The following is a 20,134-nucleotide window of genomic DNA, read 5'->3' on the forward strand; positions in this document are numbered from 1 at the left end:
TGCTCACACACACACACACACACACACACACACACACACACACGCGCGGCGTATGAACATGTCAGGCGGCGTTCCCTCCCGAGCTGCCTAGCTGCGCTCGCCCTCGCCATGGAGGAGCGGTCGGAGGACCCGTACCTCCCCTACGACGGGGGAGGAGACGCCATTCCTCTGCAGGAGCTGCCGAAGCGAGGTACGACGCGCCGTCCCTCCCCCACCCGCCGCGCCTCGCGTCCATAATCCGGCTGGCTGCGGCGTGTCTGTCGACTGGAGCCTGTGTGTGTGTGTGTGTGTGTGTGTGTGTGTGTGTGTGTGTGATCGTGTGGTAAACACGGTCGCTTCTCGCTCCTTGTACGTTAACCTTGACAACAACTGACCCGGGGAGAGAGAGAGAGAGCGAGAGAGGGGCAGCCATTATGGAGAGTTAGCTGAGCCCTGCCAAATACGTGTGTATGTGGGGCCGTGAGTCTTATCACTGATTGGTGGAGTGTGTGTGTGTGTGTACTTTACACTGTAGTGAATGCAAAGGGTGTGATTGCTGAAGTATTTTGTTCTATTAAGCAAATACGCCTTCTGTATGTGTGTGTTTGTGTGTGTGTGTGTGTTTGTGTGTGCGCGTGTGTGTGTTTCCTCAGATATGGCCAATAGATGAAGACTTGTTGATTTGATTGTTTTTTTGAGACAAGTCAGTCGTTCTTCTGCGAATATCTGGCTGCTTTGCATGAATACTTGAGCTTGAGAGATGTTTAGTGTGTGTTGGTGAAATTGGGAAATTGGAGGACCTGCCGGTTCGTACCCGGTACGTGACACGACACCAGACCTTCTGAACCGCCACCGTGGTGTGACGGGATGTGTGATGATGACGTACGCGTGCTTCCTCTACGGATTTAGACGTGTAATGGAGACCGGGTGGGTAGAACCTCGCACGCTGAACTGAAAGTGGTACCCGGGTTTGGTTTCCGTGACGTCGGGGACGGTTTTTGTGGAGGTGTGTTGCTCTGAGATCAGAATTGAACGTGACTTGCGTACCTTTTTTCCTCTCGACTCGTGTGGGAACGGGGTGAGGATGAGGGAGGCGGAGTCTGAGCTCTGACTCAGCGCTAAGCTCTGCCGTGGGAGGATGGGTGGCGGCGGCGAAGCCACCTGAGGACGGGGGGACTTTGTGATTTCTCTTGCCACCTCCATCTATGTTTTGCTCTTCATTCATGCATTTTGGCTGATATTGGATTTCTCAGTATCAATTATTTAGCCAAATGTTGTTTTTTTTTTGTTAAATGAGTGTTACCATGGTAATTATTTAATTCTTACTTCATACACTTGATGTTCATTTCTGTACCATTTACATTTTTTACAGCATTTACCAGACGCCCTGATTGACTTACAGTCAGTAGTTACAGGGACAGTCCCCCCCTGGAGACACTCAGGGTTAGTTGTCCTGCTCAGGGACACGATGGTAGTAAGTGGGGTTTGATCCTGGGTCTTCTGGTTCATAGGAGAGTGTGTTACCCGCTAGGCTACTACCAGCCTGACCTCGACCAGATTATAACACCGTCTGGACTCGTCTCTCATTATCATGGGAAGAATGTCAGTAATCGGTTTATGAAATCCTGTCTTCTGCTTCCCTCTCTGATGGCAGCCAGTCGGACATGACAGCCCCGCGGTCGTGTGGAACCCGGTCCGACTCTCAGATGCCGCAACCTCAACCACTTTCCTGGTGTGAAAGTGAGATGATTGTCGTTGTCAGTGCAGCACACAGTGAAACGTGTCCTCTGGATTTAACTCTCACCCTTGGTGGGCACCATGACAGGCGCCCTGGGAGCAGCGTGTGGGGACGGGACCTACATCGGGGGGTCGCCACTGTCCCACGTTGGGCCTAAATTATTTCCACGCGCACAGATGCGCGGAGAGTACAAGATGGCATGTCTCCTCCTTCGTGTTGATCACCTTCTGTCTTCAGAGGCTGTGATGTTCTGGTGGAATGAGTGGCAGGTAGGCAGTTGTAGCCCCTCCCCCCTCCGCCTGTCTGTCCATCAGATCGTCAGTTCCTCAACCTGGTGGCCCAAAGCGCTGTCCGTCTGAGCGTAAACTCCACGCCGGATCGCGGTTTGCTGCTGGTGTGTGCTGTAAGTGTTCCGTTTGTGCGGTTTGAAATGTACCTTGGACGCATCACGTCTCGTTCCTCGGAGACCGGAGCGATGAGACGTCACCCCAGCGCACACCATGGCTGGAAACGGGCCCACGATCGGTTTCACGGTCACGGTTTTATATAGGCCTGAATTTCACACGTCTTTACATTCCTGGGCATTTACATTCCGCACAGATTACTCCACGTTCTCTGGATCGGTTCTGGATTTCTGGGCCTCGTGACGCCCTGCTGAGCGCTAGTTACCGCATTTTCACGTACAGGCCGATTTCAGGCCCATCTTGTGTCAGTAAATTGTTGTTTTTTTGACACAAAGTTCACACTTACTGTTATTTCACTCACTTCTGTGTGTAAAAATCATAATAGCAAAAAAAAAAAGAGCGAGCAGAGATCTGTGAGTCGGGGTAAATTTCCCCGTCTCTTGTCAGCCAGAGTGAGGGGTGATGGGAAATGTAGTTCTATATTCTTTTGCACACGTCCAAAAACATGTTGAGCGCCTTGCAGTCCTTTCGAAGTGGTGTAGTTCCAGCAGTACACCGCTACAGACCGTGTACCGTGGGGCAGCTGCGGCCTGGCTGTTAATCGGAAGGTTGTGGGTTCGAGTCCCGAACCGCCATGGTGCCACTGAGGTGAAGGTCCCGTCCCCACACGCTGCTCCCCGGGCGCCTGTCATGGTGCCCACTGCTCACTCAGGGTGACGGTTAAATACAGACGAAACGTTTCAGTGTTGCCTTTGTGTAGGAAGCTGGTTTTGTCTGGTTTTGTGTGAATGACGCGAGTAAAGCTGGTTAGCCGCGTTAGCAGGCCGGCGGTGCGCCACGCCTGCAGCCTGCTTGCTGTGAGCTCCCGTTTGGCGCGTGGCCTGGCCTCCCGCACTTCCGAGCCGCCCGCTGTTTCGGGAACTATCCCTGCTGGGCGTGTTGGTCATGTGACGACTAACCGCGGTTAACGAGAGGTTTCCTTCTAATTTTGCATTCAAATGCATTTTGACGTTTCCGTCCCCGCAGGCTCTAACTACGCCATGTCCAACGGCGGCGGGGTGGTGAGCAGCTCCACCCACCTGCTGGACCTGCTGGAGGAGCCCATTCCTGGCGTGGGGACCTACGACGACTTCCACACCATCGACTGGGTGCGGGAGAAGTGCAAGGACCGCGAGCGACACCGGAAGGTAGGGATATATACGTTTTTAAAAGTTAAGTGATTGTCACATGTGATACACAGCAGCACAGCACACGATGCACACAGTGAAATTTGTCCTCTGCATTTAACCATCACCCTTAGTGAACAGTGGGCAGCCATGACAGGCGCCCGGGGAGCAGTGTGGGGGGACGGTGCTTCGCTCAGTGGCACCTCAGTAGCATCTTGGCGGATCGGGATTCGAACCGGCAACCTTCTGATTACGGGGCCGCTTCCTTAACCGCTAGGCCACTACTGCCCCGCAAGGGGGCGAGAGGGAACATATGGCGGGGCGGCGGCAGCCTAGCGGGTAAGGGAGTGGCCCCGTAATCAGAAGTTTGCTGGTTCGAATCCCGATCAGGTGCCTCTGAGGTGTGCCGGAAGAGATCCGTGAAAGTCCACACAGTTTTGGAGCAGACATCGTCTTTTCCCCGGACACGTCTCCTTTTCGAAATGTGGAAATTGCGTCCGGCCGCCAGGCTGTTAGAATTGTTTCGTAGTTTTTGTCATGCTAGTCGAAACAAAGCTCAAATCTGGTCGGCCTGGTTCTGTTGCCAGTATATCCCAATTAGTATAGCGGAAAGGGTTTTAAATTAAAGACCTTATTATCGCTGAGCAATCATAATTAGGACTGTCCACCACCCCTCAGTGCAGAAGGACATCCTCAATGTACACGAAACAAAGCGGAAAAGATAAAAAGGGACACTTGAGCGCTTGCTACCGGAGTTGTACATAGTTCAAATTAACATATATTACATCTTGGTTAAATACATTATATATAATTCAGCATTAGTGGTAAATATATATATTGTGTATCGCGATATTAAAATATTCCTGCCGGAAGGCACGATCTTTCGAGATGAGTTACATTTTATTTATTCACTTATTTGAAACCTTGACGACAGCGTGACCCCTGACCCGGAAGTTCTGTGCGAGGCCTCATGTGACCTGGACTGGAGCACAGGTGTCTGCTGTTTAAACACTTCCCGTCTCCGATTACTCCGGAGAACGCGGGCCGGATCCATGAGCCGGATCCTCGTCCGCCTGTGCTGTGTTACAGCTCTCCGCTGTGTAATAGAGGACAGTGTCCACACACAGTGCCGAGAGTGGCGGGAACGCGGCGTTCCTTCGGGAATATCGATGTAATTCCCGAGAAGCTGCTTCATTTTGTGTGTGTGTGTGTGTGTGTGTAGATTAACAGTAAGAAGAAGGAGTCAGCGTGGGAGTTCACCAAGAGCCTGTACGACGCCTGGTCCGGATGGCTGGTGGTGACCCTGACCGGACTGGCCTCAGGTACGGCCAGGAGACACGTTTTCAAAGGGATCATCGCTGCTGCGCCCTGCGATTTCTTCGCTCGCAGCTACTGCGGGGTTTCAGAAGGTCGGAGAGTGAAATGTACACGGCCCTGAAACCTCGGCCTGGTGGCGGTTTGAACCGTGCTGCAGCTAGACTGGGAGGAGGGTGGGAGTAGCCTGGTGGGTCAGAAGACCACAAAGTCCCAGGTTCAAACCCCACTTGTTACATTTACATTTCTGGTATTTACCAGACGCCCTTATAGTCAGAAGTGACGGGGACAGTCCCCCCCTGGAGACACTCAGGATTCAGTGTCTTGCTCAGGGACACAATGGTAGTAAGTGGGGTTTGAACCCGGGTCGTCTGGTTCATAGACGAGGGTCTTACCCACTTAGCCATTACCACCCCATACCTCCCCGGGGGGGACTGTCCCTGTAACAACTGGATTTTGATACCGGTGTTACATATTTGCAACAGAAGATGTGATGATTGAAGAGGACACACTAGTCCGCGCTTTAAAACGAAAGAGGAACGGTCATGTGACCCCTTGGTCTCTCAGGTGCTCTGGCTGGCGTGATCGACATCGCAGCCGATTGGATGAACGACCTGAAGGAGGGCGTGTGTCTGAGCGCCATGTGGTTCAACCACGAGCAGTGCTGCTGGGGCTCCAACGAGACCACGTTCGCCGAGAGGGACAAGTGTCCGCAGTGGAATTCGTGGGCCGAGCTGATCCTGGGTCAGGCAGAAGTACGCGCCCGCTCCTGCTTTATTTCCTTACGAATCGACACGTTTTTTGAGGCAGAAATACGCCAACCGCTTTACGCCACGGTTAACGTGTCCTCTCCCTCTCAGGGCCCAGGTTCTTACATCATGAACTACTTCATGTACACCTTCTGGGCTCTGTCCTTCGCCTTCCTGGCCGTGTGTCTGGTGAAGGTGTTCGCCCCCTACGCCTGCGGCTCTGGTATCCCTGAGGTGAGTCCCCCCAGCCACCGTCCGGACAAACTCTCGAACCCAGTCTCCCTGCCACCTCCAGACAGCTGTGACCGACCAATCCCAGAGTTCAGCGTTAAATGAAAGTAAATTAACACCTACGGGTCACTTCAAAATTCCGTGCGGTCTGGCCAACCTCCAACCCGACCTTTAACCCTAAGCGCATCATACTTGTCCTACAAGAAATCCTCCCTACGCTGCACCTTTCTACGCGGCTCAACCCACCGGGCAGGAGCGGGGAGGTACAGCGCCACCTACAGGTCTGGAGGGGCGTTAAAGCACAATTCTTTTACAAACTGAAAATCCGTTTTAGAGAAAGGCGTTCTCGCGTGGACGTGACATGTTTGTGGGGGTGCCAGGTTAGAGTTGAATACGCTGCTCTTAGTGCTGAAGGAATAAAAGCAGCAGCAGAAGAAGAGAGATGCGCACAGGGCAACGGGCCACCCCAAAACCCGTAATTTTTACCACGTCTCCCTGTCCCCGGCAGATCAAGACGATCCTGAGCGGGTTTATTATCCGGGGCTACCTGGGGAAGTGGACCCTGATGATCAAGACCATCACGCTGGTCCTGGCTGTGGCCTCGGGACTCAGTTTGGGCAAAGAGGGGCCGCTCGTGCACGTGGCCTGTTGCTGTGGCAACATCTTCAGCTACCTCTTCCCCAAGTACAGCAAGAACGAGGCCAAGAAACGAGAGGTCTGTCTGTCTTTTTTTGTCCATGGACCACTCGGGTCTAGAACTTCTTCATTCTCTTCATACTTACTGGTCTACATCAGTGGAAATGCCATATTTTTAAAAAAGGAACGGGATGTATGTTGATACCGAGCCTTGGTGATACCGAGCCTAGGATTCAGGATGTAGGGTCGTTGGTTTTATATGATCTAGATCAACGATTGTGGTAAATTTCAACTCGGATCATCGTACTAGCATGAGTGGAAATGAATAGGCGTGTAGAACACAATTTCCAGGTCTTACTGTCCAGGAAGTGGACAGTAAGCATATTGTGATCAGCTCCATCAGAACGTCCACACGTGAACGTTTTGGGTGAACTTTAGATCTGCTGCAGTTCGTGTGGGATTTTGACTGCTGCCGTGTTCCACCTGCAGGTGCTGTCGGCAGCGTCGGCGGCTGGCGTGTCCGTGGCGTTCGGTGCTCCGATAGGAGGAGTCCTCTTCAGCTTGGAGGAGGTATGTTCTCGATTACAGATACCAAGGCCTGGACTCGCTGGCATTTGAGCACAGGGGTTCGGAACCTTGATAAAAATGAGCCTGCTCGACCTTCAGACCAGTTTATTGGATAACTAGTCATTGTGAGACACTGCAGCACAGCACACGGTGACGCGGTGAAACGTGTCCTTTGTATTTATGCATCACCCTTGGTGACAGTGGGCACCATGACAGGCGCCCGGGGAGCAGTGTGTGGGATTCAAACAATTCAAATTGGAATTTTCCAATTACGGGTTCACATCCTCACCCACAGTGAGAAAGTGGTGGCCTAGCAGTTAAGGAAGCGGCACCGTAATCAGAAGGTTGCCGGTTCGAATCCCGATCCGCCAAGGTGCCACTGAGGTGCCACTGAGCAAAGCACCGTCCCCACACACTGCTCCCCGGGGCCTGTCATGGTGCCCACTGCTCACCAAGGGTGATGGATAAATGCAGAGGACAAATTTCACTCTGTGCACCGTGTGCTGCTTTCACGTTCACCCGCTAGGCAAGGAGCCCAAACTTGCTGGTGCTGGTGACATTCACGATTTTGAGGTTCATATGTCAGAGAAATGGCGTCTGGTGGGGATTAATCTGTTGGACGTTCTCTGCTAACGTTGTGTAGGTGAGCTACTACTTCCCCCTGAAGACGTTGTGGCGCTCGTTCTTCGCCGCGCTGGTGGCGGCGTTCGTTCTGCGCTCCATCAACCCGTTCGGGAACAGCCGGCTGGTGCTGTTCTACGTGGAGTACCACACGCCCTGGTACCTGTTCGAGCTGGTGCCCTTCATCCTGCTGGGCGTGTTCGGGGGCCTGTGGGGCGCCTTCTTCATCCGTGCCAACATCGCCTGGTGCCGGCGCCGCAAGTCCACGCGCTTCGGCAAGTACCCAGTGCTGGAGGTCATCACCGTGGCGGCCATCACGGCCATCGTGGCGTTCCCCAACCCCTACACGCGCCAGAACACCAGCGAGCTGATCAAGGAGCTCTTCACCGACTGCGGCCCGCTGGAGTCCTCGCAGCTCTGCCAGTACCGCAGCCAGATGAACGGCACCCGCGCCTACTCCGACGTCTCCAGCCAGCCGTCCACGCCCGGCGTCTACTCCGCCATGTGGCAGCTCTGCCTGGCGCTGATCTTCAAGATCGTCATGACCATCTTCACCTTCGGACTCAAGGTGAGCCGCGCGTCCTCCGCGTGGACCCGTCCCCGTCCCGGGCGGCGCTCACCGTCCTTCTCCCCGTCTCCAGGTGCCCTCGGGCCTGTTCATCCCCAGCATGGCTATCGGGGCGATCGCGGGGCGCATCGTGGGCATCGCGGTGGAGCAGCTGGCGTACTACCACCACGACTGGTTCCTGTTTAAGGAGTGGTGCGAGGTGGGCGCCGACTGCATCACCCCCGGCCTCTATGCCATGGTGGGTGCGGCTGCTTGTCTGGGTGAGTGCTCGTTTTTTGGGGGTTCGCGAGTATATCGTATAAACGTCCAGCCCGAGAAAGTGTGGCAATTTTCCCGCTCAGGTGGAGTGACGCGGATGACCGTGTCCCTGGTGGTCATCGTGTTCGAGCTCACCGGGGGGCTGGAGTACATCGTCCCGCTCATGGCGGCCGTGATGACCAGCAAGTGGGTGGGCGACGCATTCGGGCGCGAGGGGATTTACGAGGCGCACATCCGCCTCAACGGCTACCCCTTCCTGGACGCGAAGGAGGAGTTCACCCACACCACGCTGGCGCGGGAGGTGATGCGGCCGCGCCGAAGCGACCCACCCCTCGCCGTGCTCACGCAGGACGACCTCACCGTGGAGGAGCTGCAGACCATCATCAGCGAGACCAGTTACAACGGTTTCCCCGTCATCGTGTCCAAGGAGTCACAGCGGCTGGTGGGGTTTGCCCTCCGTAGGGACATCACCATCGCCATCGGTGAGCTAAGTTGTGAGCCTTCAAAATACGGTACAGGCCAAAAGTTTGGAGACACCTTCTCATTCAACGTGTTTTCTTTATCTTCATGACCATTTACGTTGGTAGATTCTCACTGAAGGCATCAAAACTGTGAATGAACACATGTGGAGTCCAGACTTTTGGCCTGTTCGGTACTAACTAACCCATGAAATATATCAGCATGCGTCATAGCTTTAAACCCCACTTACTACCATCGTGTCCCTCAGCAAGACACTTAACCCTGAGTGTCTTCAGGGACTGTCCCTGTCACTACTGATTGTAAGGCGCTCTGGATAAGGACGTCTTAAGTTGAAGTTGAGCTTTATTGTCATTCCAGCTACATACGTGTTAGACGTAACCTGGTGCTACATGTAACATTTAAACAGCGTTACATACTGACATTAAGTGCACCATTTTGGATGGTGCACTCGAAGTTAGTGCAGCGCCGTCATCTTGGCTCCAAGGTAAATGCGGTAAGTAATTTGAAGCGCTTATATCACAGACAGAAAGTCACAGAGTGCCGTACAACGGTGAGACAAAATAAAACGTGGAAGAATCCCAGAAACGCAGTATAAAACATTACATAAACAACAAGCAGAGGCGTAGCAGAAAACGAAACACGGGAACCGTAAAACTGAGATTCCACTGAATCAGCAGCGCGCAGGTCGTACGGCCTCGAGTTGTCAGTCGAGTACGAGGGACCACTAACAGGCGGTGCATTCGGGTGCTGGACCACGCAGGGCTCTGTAAGCGAGAACCAGGACGAGTGCAGGATTGGAGCGACGTGGTCGTGTTTATTACAGCAGCTGCATGTCCGGCCAGGACTTTCTCACGGTTGGGTACAGGGCACGTCACCGGATTACAGCTTCCCTCGACCCTTCCAACGCCCTCCGAGGGCTTATGGGGTTGCAGACATTGAAACGGACTTGAGAACCTGAAATATTTACCGCTTCTCGGTGCGAGCGCAGCCGTCTGGTAATCCACGGGCGTGGACCAAGCTGCACCCGCGGGCGTAGAGCGGCTTCCGCCCTGCTGATACCAGGCCTTTCGGCTTTTATCTGGGCCCGCCCGCTTCTCAGAATGGATTTGAGCGCCGTTATCGCGTTGTGTTTTTTCCCTGTGCGTAGTTTCCCACCCTCAGTTTTAAAAAATGCCGTTTACCAGACGCTCTGCACTGGACACCAGGGGCCAAAATGTAATTTGACCCTGTGGCCCTGGACCAGATTTTCACTGCGCTATAATTTATTCAGCACCACCACCAGGGAAACCTTATACTATTATGTCAGTTGGCTGAATATCGGCTGAGATGGGCAGACTTCCTGTTTGGTGGTTTTGTCAATGATTTTGACTATATTAGATGAAGTGTCCCCGCACTGATGACTTCAGGGAGTGGCCACTAGTTGCTGGTTACCTAACTACCCACCCAGTCCATTCTGTTAAGATGAACTTTAGAGAGATTTTTATTAACAAAGTTGAAAAAGGGGAGGAGCCTGCAGGCGTGATTGACAGCTTTCTAAACAACCTAATACCCCTTGTACGCTGACGTGGCCACTCCCACTATCAGCATGCAGATTTATTAGAATTTTAGTTCAAGAGTGACTGGATGTGGCATAGAGGACACTTTAAATAAGTCTAGGGCTGCTACTAACGGTTATTTTAATAGTCCATTAATCATTAATTTCCAACCCTTTATTGAATTTAGCGATGTCACAGCCCCATATAAGTAGCTTCTTCCATTCGTGCCACTGTGCCAGTGATCTATAAACATGGTGGCGACCCATTAGGGCAGGTATAGGCCACCACGTCTGTGCTCAAGCTGTACAATGTCACCTTTGTTGGACCGGTGTTGTCAAGTTACACGTTTCTTACCCTGAAAAAGGATGGTGTTTTTGAGCACGTGTGACAACTTCCCATTTTTACAGTGAAACAGCTGGGTTTTGGTGTAAAATTGGTGAACGCGCCTCCACTGATCGTTCAGAAATACTTCACAACGTCCTCTCTTTTGTCTCCAACAGAAAACGCACGTCGTAAGCAGGAGGGCATCATGCTGAACTCCCGAGTGTACTTCACCCAGCACGCCCCCACCCTGCCCGCCGACAGCCCCCGTCCGCTCAAGCTGCGCTCCATCCTGGACATGAGCCCCTTCACGGTCACGGACCACACCCCCATGGAGATCGTGGTGGACATCTTCCGCAAGCTGGGCCTCCGCCAGTGCCTGGTCACCCACAACGGGTGAGGCGCCGGGGGCGATGGGTGCTGTGGGCCTCGCGATGCGTTGCACTTTTCCGACCCGCGCTGAAGCGTTGGATGGTGGGCGGGGGGATGTGGTGATGCGGGTCACGTCCTGTCTCTGTCCCCTCGCGCCACCGTGCTGGCTTTCGCGTGGCCACCTCTGCTTACGCTGCACCCGTCTGCATGCAAATTCCATCTCTCGGAACGATTCCTGGTGTCAATGGCATGTGTACGCGCTTCTGCGGTGTCTCCATGGCAACTTTCATACTTCATATCACCAACTTTCACTTTTCAGATGTGCCACGTTTGAAGGAAGGGAGTTTTTTATTTTTATACAGGAATTCAATTAATAATAGGTCGTATTAGAATAAATTCCTGGACTATTAGCAATTAATAGTCAAGATTTTTCCACAGATTTGATCAGTATTAATCAGTACTAACCAGTACAACAATAGAGCTTTAACAGTCGAAAGTTCCCTTTTTGGTGGGGATCACATTGAAGATGGATAACATTTTTTCCCCCAGATCTTCATCTCACGATTATGGAATTTCAGCAGTGGAAGGATAATAAATTACCGCTAGTATTCCACTGTGTTTGTGGCACCAGCACCGGCGCTATTCGCCACGCCTTGTGGGTAGGGTTCGGGTGAGAGAGAACGGTAAGTGGTCGATGGCACGTTTTTCTCAGCAAGAACTCGGGGTCTTGTGGGCTGGGCGAGGCTGACGTACACACCCACCTTGGTGCAATTATTTCATTCTTTCATTTGTTCTTTTATTTATGAATACGTTTTTTTCCTTTTTTTTGGAATTGTTTATCATTTTATCATTAATTTAATGTGAGATAATTTGTTGAGTATTGCTTATGTTGAATGTTGCTCTTTGGTTTTATTCTGATTTGTGTTGTGTCGCAGTGTGTGTGTCTGTGTGTGCGGTAAGTCAACATGGTGGTGGTGTGTGTTTGCAGGATTGTGTTGGGAATCATCACTAAGAAGAACATTTTAGAGCATCTGGAAGAGCTCAAGGAACGCGTGGAGCCCCTGGTGATTAGCCCCGCCCTGACTCTGCCCACACTTCTTAGGCCCCGCCTCTTAGAAGGGATGCATGAAACTTTGAGTGAAAACGATGTCTGGCAGTCCCCGCCCACCAACACCTAACAAGCCAATCAGCTTCGGGGGGGTTTTCAGGCTCACTGGGGACGTTACTGCGGTGACTCTTTAACATTCCGGAACTCTAATAGACAAATATGTGTGTTTTTGGGGAACTGTCAAATGGAAAAAGATTAAATTATAACTGTATATAGTTATAATTTAGCGCTGCACGATTCTTGATCCATTTGGTATTTTCATAAATTCCCATTCTTCAAAAATCCACAAATTTCTGATTGAGCTCACAAATTACATTTAAAAGTAACAGCAATTTTTCAAACCCTCTGTATTTTTAATGTTGAAATCCGAATGTACAATTAATCTAATATAAACTTGGATTAATCGTGCAGCCGTACTTTATTGTTGAGGTAGTTGCCGTTCTATTGGTAGTTCTGTTCATTTTTAATTTTTTTTTATATATATATAAACTCTATACATTTATCGCCCGAGCACACAAATTGACTTTTGCATCTCTCTCCTTTTCCTGCTCCTTGGCTCTACGACAGATTGATGACCTCTGACCCCAGAGTGTAGAGCTGCCGTGTTGAATTGGCGAGTAACCACCGTTTTGTAGCACGACAGAAAGCTTCCACCCTACTTTGTGAATCCTGCTGTAGAGAATCTCTAGACGTGGAGTGCTGTTGCCGTGGTGACCGTGTGGCTGTAGAAGACCCCTTAGCGTTAGCGACTGTCCCCATCCCAGTCAACAGTTGTGTATATATATATTTATACCAGTCCCGCTGATGTGTGTGTGTGTGTGTGTGTGTGTGCGCGCGCCACATTTCACTAGTGTTTCATGCCTCCTGATCAGTGTTACTAACCCGCTAGTGAAATTCTGCGCTTTCACACACACAACAATCCGGAACTCTCCGTGTAGCTTCCACCGCCCTCTCCTAATATGTCCAGGATGTAAGGGTCTCTCTGCTGCACGTTTCCCACCTCCGGTCACCCCGTGACGGGGAGTCCTGAAGCGTGCGTTTCGACGGGTGCCGGGGGCCGTGGGGTCTCGTTTCCTCTCTGGGGGCGGAGTCCAGGTTGTACAAATGACCAGTGGCCATAGAAGCCTGGAGCAAACGATGCCCCACAGGCCCCCGGTTCGCCACCTTCGGTGATCCGCTGAGAATCACTCTCCCGTTCTGGTTTCGGGCTTCCTGCTTCCTGCTCGGGCACTTTTACTCGGCACGTTCCGCTCATCTTTTGGTTGGCTTAGCGGTGGAGATGATCGTTCACCTCTGACCTCTGAAGAAGATGAAGTGGATCTCCTTCAGCACGTGTTCCTGACTGACCCCCCTCTCTCCCTGTCTGTCAACAGGCGTCTCCTTGGTATTATTACAAAAAAAGACATCCTCCGTCACATGGCCCAGATGGCAAACCAAGACCCCGAGTCCATAATGTTCAACTAATTCCATCCTTCAGCACCCATGCGAGAGTGGAGGAGGAGAGCGAGGAGGAGGTTCGCCTGCTGGACAACTCGTCCTCATGACCACACGCCAACACCCCCACCCCCACGCTGCCCAGATCCGGACTCGGGTCGCGAGGGCGCCCCCTGCTGGCCAGGAACTAGAGAGACACACACGCCATCCTGCTCACGGTCAACGTACCCTCACCGCTGTTGATTGACCTTTTTTTCGGGCCGGGGACAGCTAAAGGTCGAGATGAAACAACCTGGACGGGGTTCCCTCTGCGGTCACACTCCCTTACTACCGAGTAATGTTTACCTGTAAAAACACGGGGGGAAATATCCGCCCTACATTCCAGCCAGGCGGTCCGGTGATCCCTGTAGCTTTATCTGCATCAACCATGGAAAAGCATTATAACAACGTGCGCGTGTGTGTGTGTGTGTGTGAGAGAGAGAGAGAGAGAGAGAGAGAAGCAGAAGCAGAAGCGGGTGTGTGTTCATTTACGTTCCCCTCCGCCCACGTGAGAAGAAGATCCAGAACTACGTGTACGATACGCCGAGGTGTTCCAAATCCAATCCTGGAATTCCTGTTTCCTGTCATCGGCCGCCAGTCAAGTCCCCGCAGTTCCGTGTCCAGTTCCGTGTCAACTGGCTCCTGAAGTTCCGTTTCCTGTTATAAAACTGCTACTTTTATCTGTATATTCCCAGTGTACATTTACCAGTCAGCGGGGTCCACTGCTGCCCCTATAGGAGAAATGCTTGAATGGCGTCCAGCAGCGGACTACACGACTGTCGTTTTTCTGTCATCTTCTGTTCAGAAGTTAATTAATGCCAAATTACAAAAGAATTAAAGTTTCTCTAAACTACAGCAATCTAGTCCTGAAAATGTTTAGCGCTTCTTTACTTTCGTAATTCTGCGGAGAATTGGCCGTGGGGACGGCGCTTACTTGAACCCGAGCGTCCGTGTGGCCCTGGCTTCACATGCATGGTCCTCTCTCCTCGTCCCCATGGCAACCGTGTCAGCATCTTCCCTGTGGAAAGAGCGGCATTTTCTGGCCAGACTGGCGGGGAGTCGGTGTAATTATGAACACGTCGTCTTTGTTCACTTGATCTCAGTGTTTAGGTTTTTTTTTTTTTTTTTATTTATATTAGTGCTAGAGGTGTACAAAACGTATGAATTTTATGTATGATTGAAGGTTTGATTGTACATTTAAAACTGTAAAAAAGAAAATAAATTGTTTTAAATTATGGATCAGAATTGTTTTATGTTTATATTCTTATATAGAGGTTACTATTTTTTTTTTTTTTTTGTAAAATTTTTTTATTTTTATACAGGAATTCAATTAATAATAGGTCGTATTAGAATAAATTCCTGGACTATTAGCAATTAATAGTCAAGATTTTTCCACAGATTTGATCAGTATTAATCAGTACTAACCAGTACAACAATAGAGCTTTAACAGTCGAAAGTTCCCTTTTTGGTGGGGATCACATTGAAGATGGATAACATTTTTTCCCCCAGATCTTCATCTCACGATTATGGAATTTCAGCAGTGGAAGGATAATAAATTACCGCTAGTATTCCACTGTGTTTGTGGCACCAGCACCGGCGCTATTCGCCACGCCTTGTGGGTAGGGTTCGGGTGAGAGAGAACGGTAAGTGGTCGATGGCACGTTTTTCTCAGCAAGAACTCGGGGTCTTGTGGGCTGGGCGAGGCTGACGTACACACCCACCTTGGTGCAATTATTTCATTCTTTCATTTGTTCTTTTATTTATGAATACGTTTTTTTCCTTTTTTTTGGAATTGTTTATCATTTTATCATTAATTTAATGTGAGATAATTTGTTGAGTATTGCTTATGTTGAATGTTGCTCTTTGGTTTTATTCTGATTTGTGTTGTGTCGCAGTGTGTGTGTCTGTGTGTGCGGTAAGTCAACATGGTGGTGGTGTGTGTTTGCAGGATTGTGTTGGGAATCATCACTAAGAAGAACATTTTAGAGCATCTGGAAGAGCTCAAGGAACGCGTGGAGCCCCTGGTGATTAGCCCCGCCCTGACTCTGCCCACACTTCTTAGGCCCCGCCTCTTAGAAGGGATGCATGAAACTTTGAGTGAAAACGATGTCTGGCAGTCCCCGCCCACCAACACCTAACAAGCCAATCAGCTTCGGGGGGGTTTTCAGGCTCACTGGGGACGTTACTGCGGTGACTCTTTAACATTCCGGAACTCTAATAGACAAATATGTGTGTTTTTGGGGAACTGTCAAATGGAAAAAGATTAAATTATAACTGTATATAGTTATAATTTAGCGCTGCACGATTCTTGATCCATTTGGTATTTTCATAAATTCCCATTCTTCAAAAATCCACAAATTTCTGATTGAGCTCACAAATTACATTTAAAAGTAACAGCAATTTTTCAAACCCTCTGTATTTTTAATGTTGAAATCCGAATGTACAATTAATCTAATATAAACTTGGATTAATCGTGCAGCCGTACTTTATTGTTGAGGTAGTTGCCGTTCTATTGGTAGTTCTGTTCATTTTTAATTTTTTTTATATATATATAAACTCTATACATTTATCGCCCGAGCACACAAATTGACTTTTGCATCTCTCTCCTTTTCCTGCTCCTTGGCTCTACGACAGATCGATGACCTCTGACCCCAGAGTGTAGAGCTGCCGTGTTGAATTGGCGAGTAACCACCGTTTTGTAGCACGACAGAAAGCTTCCACCCTACTTTGTGAATCCTGCTGTAGAGAATCTCTAGACGTGGAGTGCTGTTGCCGTGGTGACCGTGTGGCTGTAGAAGACCCCTTAGCGTTAGCGACTGTCCCCATCCCAGTCAACAGTTGTGTATATATATATTTATACCAGTCCCGCTGATGTGTGTGTGTGTGTGTGTGTGTGTGCGCGCGCCACATTTCACTAGTGTTTCATGCCTCCTGATCAGTGTTACTAACCCGCTAGTGAAATTCTGCGCTTTCACACACACAACAATCCGGAACTCTCCGTGTAGCTTCCACCGCCCTCTCCTAATATGTCCAGGATGTAAGGGTCTCTCTGCTGCACGTTTCCCACCTCCGGTCACCCCGTGACGGGGAGTCCTGAAGCGTGCGTTTCGACGGGTGCCGGGGGCCGTGGGGTCTCGTTTCCTCTCTGGGGGCGGAGTCCAGGTTGTACAAATGACCAGTGGCCATAGAAGCCTGGAGCAAACGATGCCCCACAGGCCCCCGGTTCGCCACCTTCGGTGATCCGCTGAGAATCACTCTCCCGTTCTGGTTTCGGGCTTCCTGCTTCCTGCTCGGGCACTTTTACTCGGCACGTTCCGCTCATCTTTTGGTTGGCTTAGCGGTGGAGATGATCGTTCACCTCTGACCTCTGAAGAAGATGAAGTGGATCTCCTTCAGCACGTGTTCCTGACTGACCCCCCTCTCTCCCTGTCTGTCAACAGGCGTCTCCTTGGTATTATTACAAAAAAAGACATCCTCCGTCACATGGCCCAGATGGCAAACCAAGACCCCGAGTCCATAATGTTCAACTAATTCCATCCTTCAGCACCCATGCGAGAGTGGAGGAGGAGAGCGAGGAGGAGGTTCGCCTGCTGGACAACTCGTCCTCATGACCACACGCCAACACCCCCACCCCCACGCTGCCCAGATCCGGACTCGGGTCGCGAGGGCGCCCCCTGCTGGCCAGGAACTAGAGAGACACACACGCCATCCTGCTCACGGTCAACGTACCCTCACCGCTGTTGATTGACCTTTTTTTCGGGCCGGGGACAGCTAAAGGTCGAGATGAAACAACCTGGACGGGGTTCCCTCTGCGGTCACACTCCCTTACTACCGAGTAATGTTTACCTGTAAAAACACGGGGGGAAATATCCGCCCTACATTCCAGCCAGGCGGTCCGGTGATCCCTGTAGCTTTATCTGCATCAACCATGGAAAAGCATTATAACAACGTGCGCGTGTGTGTGTGTGTGTGTGAGAGAGAGAGAGAGAGAGAGAGAGAGAAGCAGAAGCAGAAGCGGGTGTGTGTTCATTTACGTTCCCCTCCGCCCACGTGAGAAGAAGATCCAGAACTACGTGTACGATACGCCGAGGTGTTCCAAATCCAATCCTGGAATTCCTGTTTCCTGTCATCGGCCGCCAGTCAAGTCCCCGCAGTTCCGTGTCCAGTTCCGTGTCAACTGGCTCCTGAAGTTCCGTTTCCTGTTATAAAACTGCTACTTTTATCTGTATATTCCCAGTGTACATTTACCAGTCAGCGGGGTCCACTGCTGCCCCTATAGGAGAAATGCTTGAATGGCGTCCAGCAGCGGACTACACGACTGTCGTTTTTCTGTCATCTTCTGTTCAGAAGTTAATTAATGCCAAATTACAAAAGAATTAAAGTTTCTCTAAACTACAGCAATCTAGTCCTGAAAATGTTTAGCGCTTCTTTACTTTCGTAATTCTGCGGAGAATTGGCCGTGGGGACGGCGCTTACTTGAACCCGAGCGTCCGTGTGGCCCTGGCTTCACATGCATGGTCCTCTCTCCTCGTCCCCATGGCAACCGTGTCAGCATCTTCCCTGTGGAAAGAGCGGCATTTTCTGGCCAGACTGGCGGGGAGTCGGTGTAATTATGAACACGTCGTCTTTGTTCACTTGATCTCAGTGTTTAGGTTTTTTTTTTTTTTTTTATTTATATTAGTGCTAGAGGTGTACAAAACGTATGAATTTTATGTATGATTGAAGGTTTGATTGTACATTTAAAACTGTAAAAAAGAAAATAAATTGTTTTAAATTATGGATCAGAATTGTTTTATGTTTATATTCTTATATAGAGGTTACTATTTTTTTTTTTTTTTTTTTTTTTTTTTTGTAAAATGACACCATGGCCATTACTGTAGTTGTTGAAGACTCATAGTTTAAATTTGATCTGACAATAAATGACATTTTAAATAGACAAAGAGGGAAAAAAATGGGCTAATAAACAGGTATCTGGTCTAAAATTAGCTTCCAGTTAGCTTCCACACCAAGTAAACGGGCAGAATATATAACCCGAGCAAACCAGGTTTAAACCACAGAGAATTGACCGGTAAACTGTATGAAACGGTATTCGTTCTGTTGAATATTACCTCCGTTTCGAGATTCTTTTCTTAAGAAAAGTAAAACTGCTTCCAAATTAAACATCGAATTCCCACAAAGTAAAGTTTCCTCGGCACCCGCTCTTCCCGCTTCTTTCGTTGTGATGCAGACGATTGGCTGTTGCGGGAGAGGGGCGGGGTCTATTGATACCAACTGATACATGTAGCGTTACAGTCTGTGACTGGTCACGTGATCCGGCCTTTACACGGGACGTCACTGCGCGATGGTCTCTCTGGTGGCGGAGGACGAGTAAGGAAGCCGAGACAGGGGGCCAAATGAAGGTAAACACAAGAAGCGGGCAGGACAAGTGTCCTCCGTGACCAGGAATCAAATTGGACTTTCCGCATGAGGTCCCGGCTTGACGTTTTCACTGGATTTGGAATATTATGGCAACCATGCAGAGAAACTGCAGTGAGGTCCTCAGCTCCAGCTTCACGTCCAGACCAACCCGACACGACGCTGGCATGCGACACCCAGCGTCTCTTGTGTCACAGCGGGTTCGAAATAGGATGACATTTTCAGAACACGACGCAGCGTGATCCTAGTGGTCAGGTTTTAAATTGTCTTCCAATTTCATGCCACTGCTAGTAGTTCAAATCAGTTCAAGAGTACTGAGATGCATAAAATGTTTCAGGCCGTGGGTACAGGGACAGTCCCCCTGGAGACACTCAAGAGTTCAGTGTCCCACTCAGTGGGACTTGAACCTGGGACCTTATAGACGAGAGTCTAACCCACTAGGTTACTGCCACTGGGCCGTTTCGACAAAATAGCCAAACCAGTACTGTGATCGACCAGTTGAATTATGGGAAATGGTGGGCGTGTCTTTGCACATTGTCACAGTGTGTTGTATTAATGGCTGACCTCGTACCAGAAGTTAGGATTGTGCTGTAATGGATTTAGTACTTCTGTACCAGACATTCATGTATTTGTGACATCAGATTAATCGACCGAAGGTTCGAGAGTCAATGAAATCACAATGACGTCACTCAACATAATGAACTTAATTCATTTCTTGGAGGATTTGATCCAGTCCCACAATGAGATTTCACCGTCTGTAGCTTTAAATGCTAATGAGGAGGAGAGTGGCCTATAGAAGTTGAGCAGGAAATGACATCAAGAAATAAAATGAACCTGCTGGTTCTTCAAAGTCTCGTGTGACGGAATTAAAAAATATATTTGTGCTCATTTTTACATCCAAGCACCAAGCGACTGCGATGCGCCACACGTTTGGATGCCACGGCGGTCGGTGGAGATCATGTTTTAGGGAAGGGGTGGGAAACGGGAGGTAACCTTTCCCCTTATGACATCATAATAGGGGACCTTTAAACTTCTCTCTGCATCACTGCTAATGATCTAAAGGTAACAGGGAACACTAGTTATCATGTGAAGATGAGCTGTTGCACTCAGGCAAACATTGACTGGGGATTTAATGTTTGTTTCTGCAGTTTTAGTGTCAGATGACCGCATGGAACGTCCAGCTCTTCTCCCAAACCTCA

At 50.0% G+C, this 20,134-nt stretch overlaps 1 protein-coding gene across 11 annotated transcripts in view; it reads left to right on the forward strand.

Annotated features, from left to right (window-relative positions):
* Positions 1-18,304, forward strand: part of LOC114772556 (H(+)/Cl(-) exchange transporter 3-like) — a 21,901-nt gene extending 3,597 nt beyond the window's left edge. For 3 of the 11 annotated variants that reach the window (XM_028965435.1, XM_028965444.1, XM_028965443.1), the window contains 12 exons: positions 3,148-3,308; positions 4,510-4,609; positions 5,169-5,356; positions 5,462-5,584; positions 6,090-6,296; positions 6,707-6,787; positions 7,428-7,973; positions 8,047-8,233; positions 8,315-8,713; positions 10,747-10,963; positions 11,928-12,003; positions 13,421-14,762. In XM_028965435.1, coding sequence (XP_028821268.1) covers positions 3,148-3,308; positions 4,510-4,609; positions 5,169-5,356; positions 5,462-5,584; positions 6,090-6,296; positions 6,707-6,787; positions 7,428-7,973; positions 8,047-8,233; positions 8,315-8,713; positions 10,747-10,963; positions 11,928-12,003; positions 13,421-13,591 — 2,456 coding nt within the window. In that variant the 3' untranslated portion in view covers positions 13,592-14,762. Of the gene's footprint in view, positions 191-3,147; positions 3,309-4,509; positions 4,610-5,168; positions 5,357-5,461; positions 5,585-6,089; positions 6,297-6,706; positions 6,788-7,427; positions 7,974-8,046; positions 8,234-8,314; positions 8,714-10,746; positions 10,964-11,927; positions 12,004-12,614; positions 12,661-13,420; positions 14,763-16,154 lie in introns of those variants that run through there. The other 8 variants (XM_028965441.1, XM_028965434.1, XR_003743991.1 and 5 more) reach the window with 7 other exon arrangements.
* The last annotated feature ends 1,830 nt before the right edge of the window (positions 18,305-20,134 follow it).

The sequence above is a fragment of the Denticeps clupeoides genome, unplaced genomic scaffold (assembly GCF_900700375.1).
Source record: "Denticeps clupeoides unplaced genomic scaffold, fDenClu1.1, whole genome shotgun sequence".
NCBI classification, from domain to species: domain Eukaryota; kingdom Metazoa; phylum Chordata; class Actinopteri; order Clupeiformes; family Denticipitidae; genus Denticeps; species Denticeps clupeoides.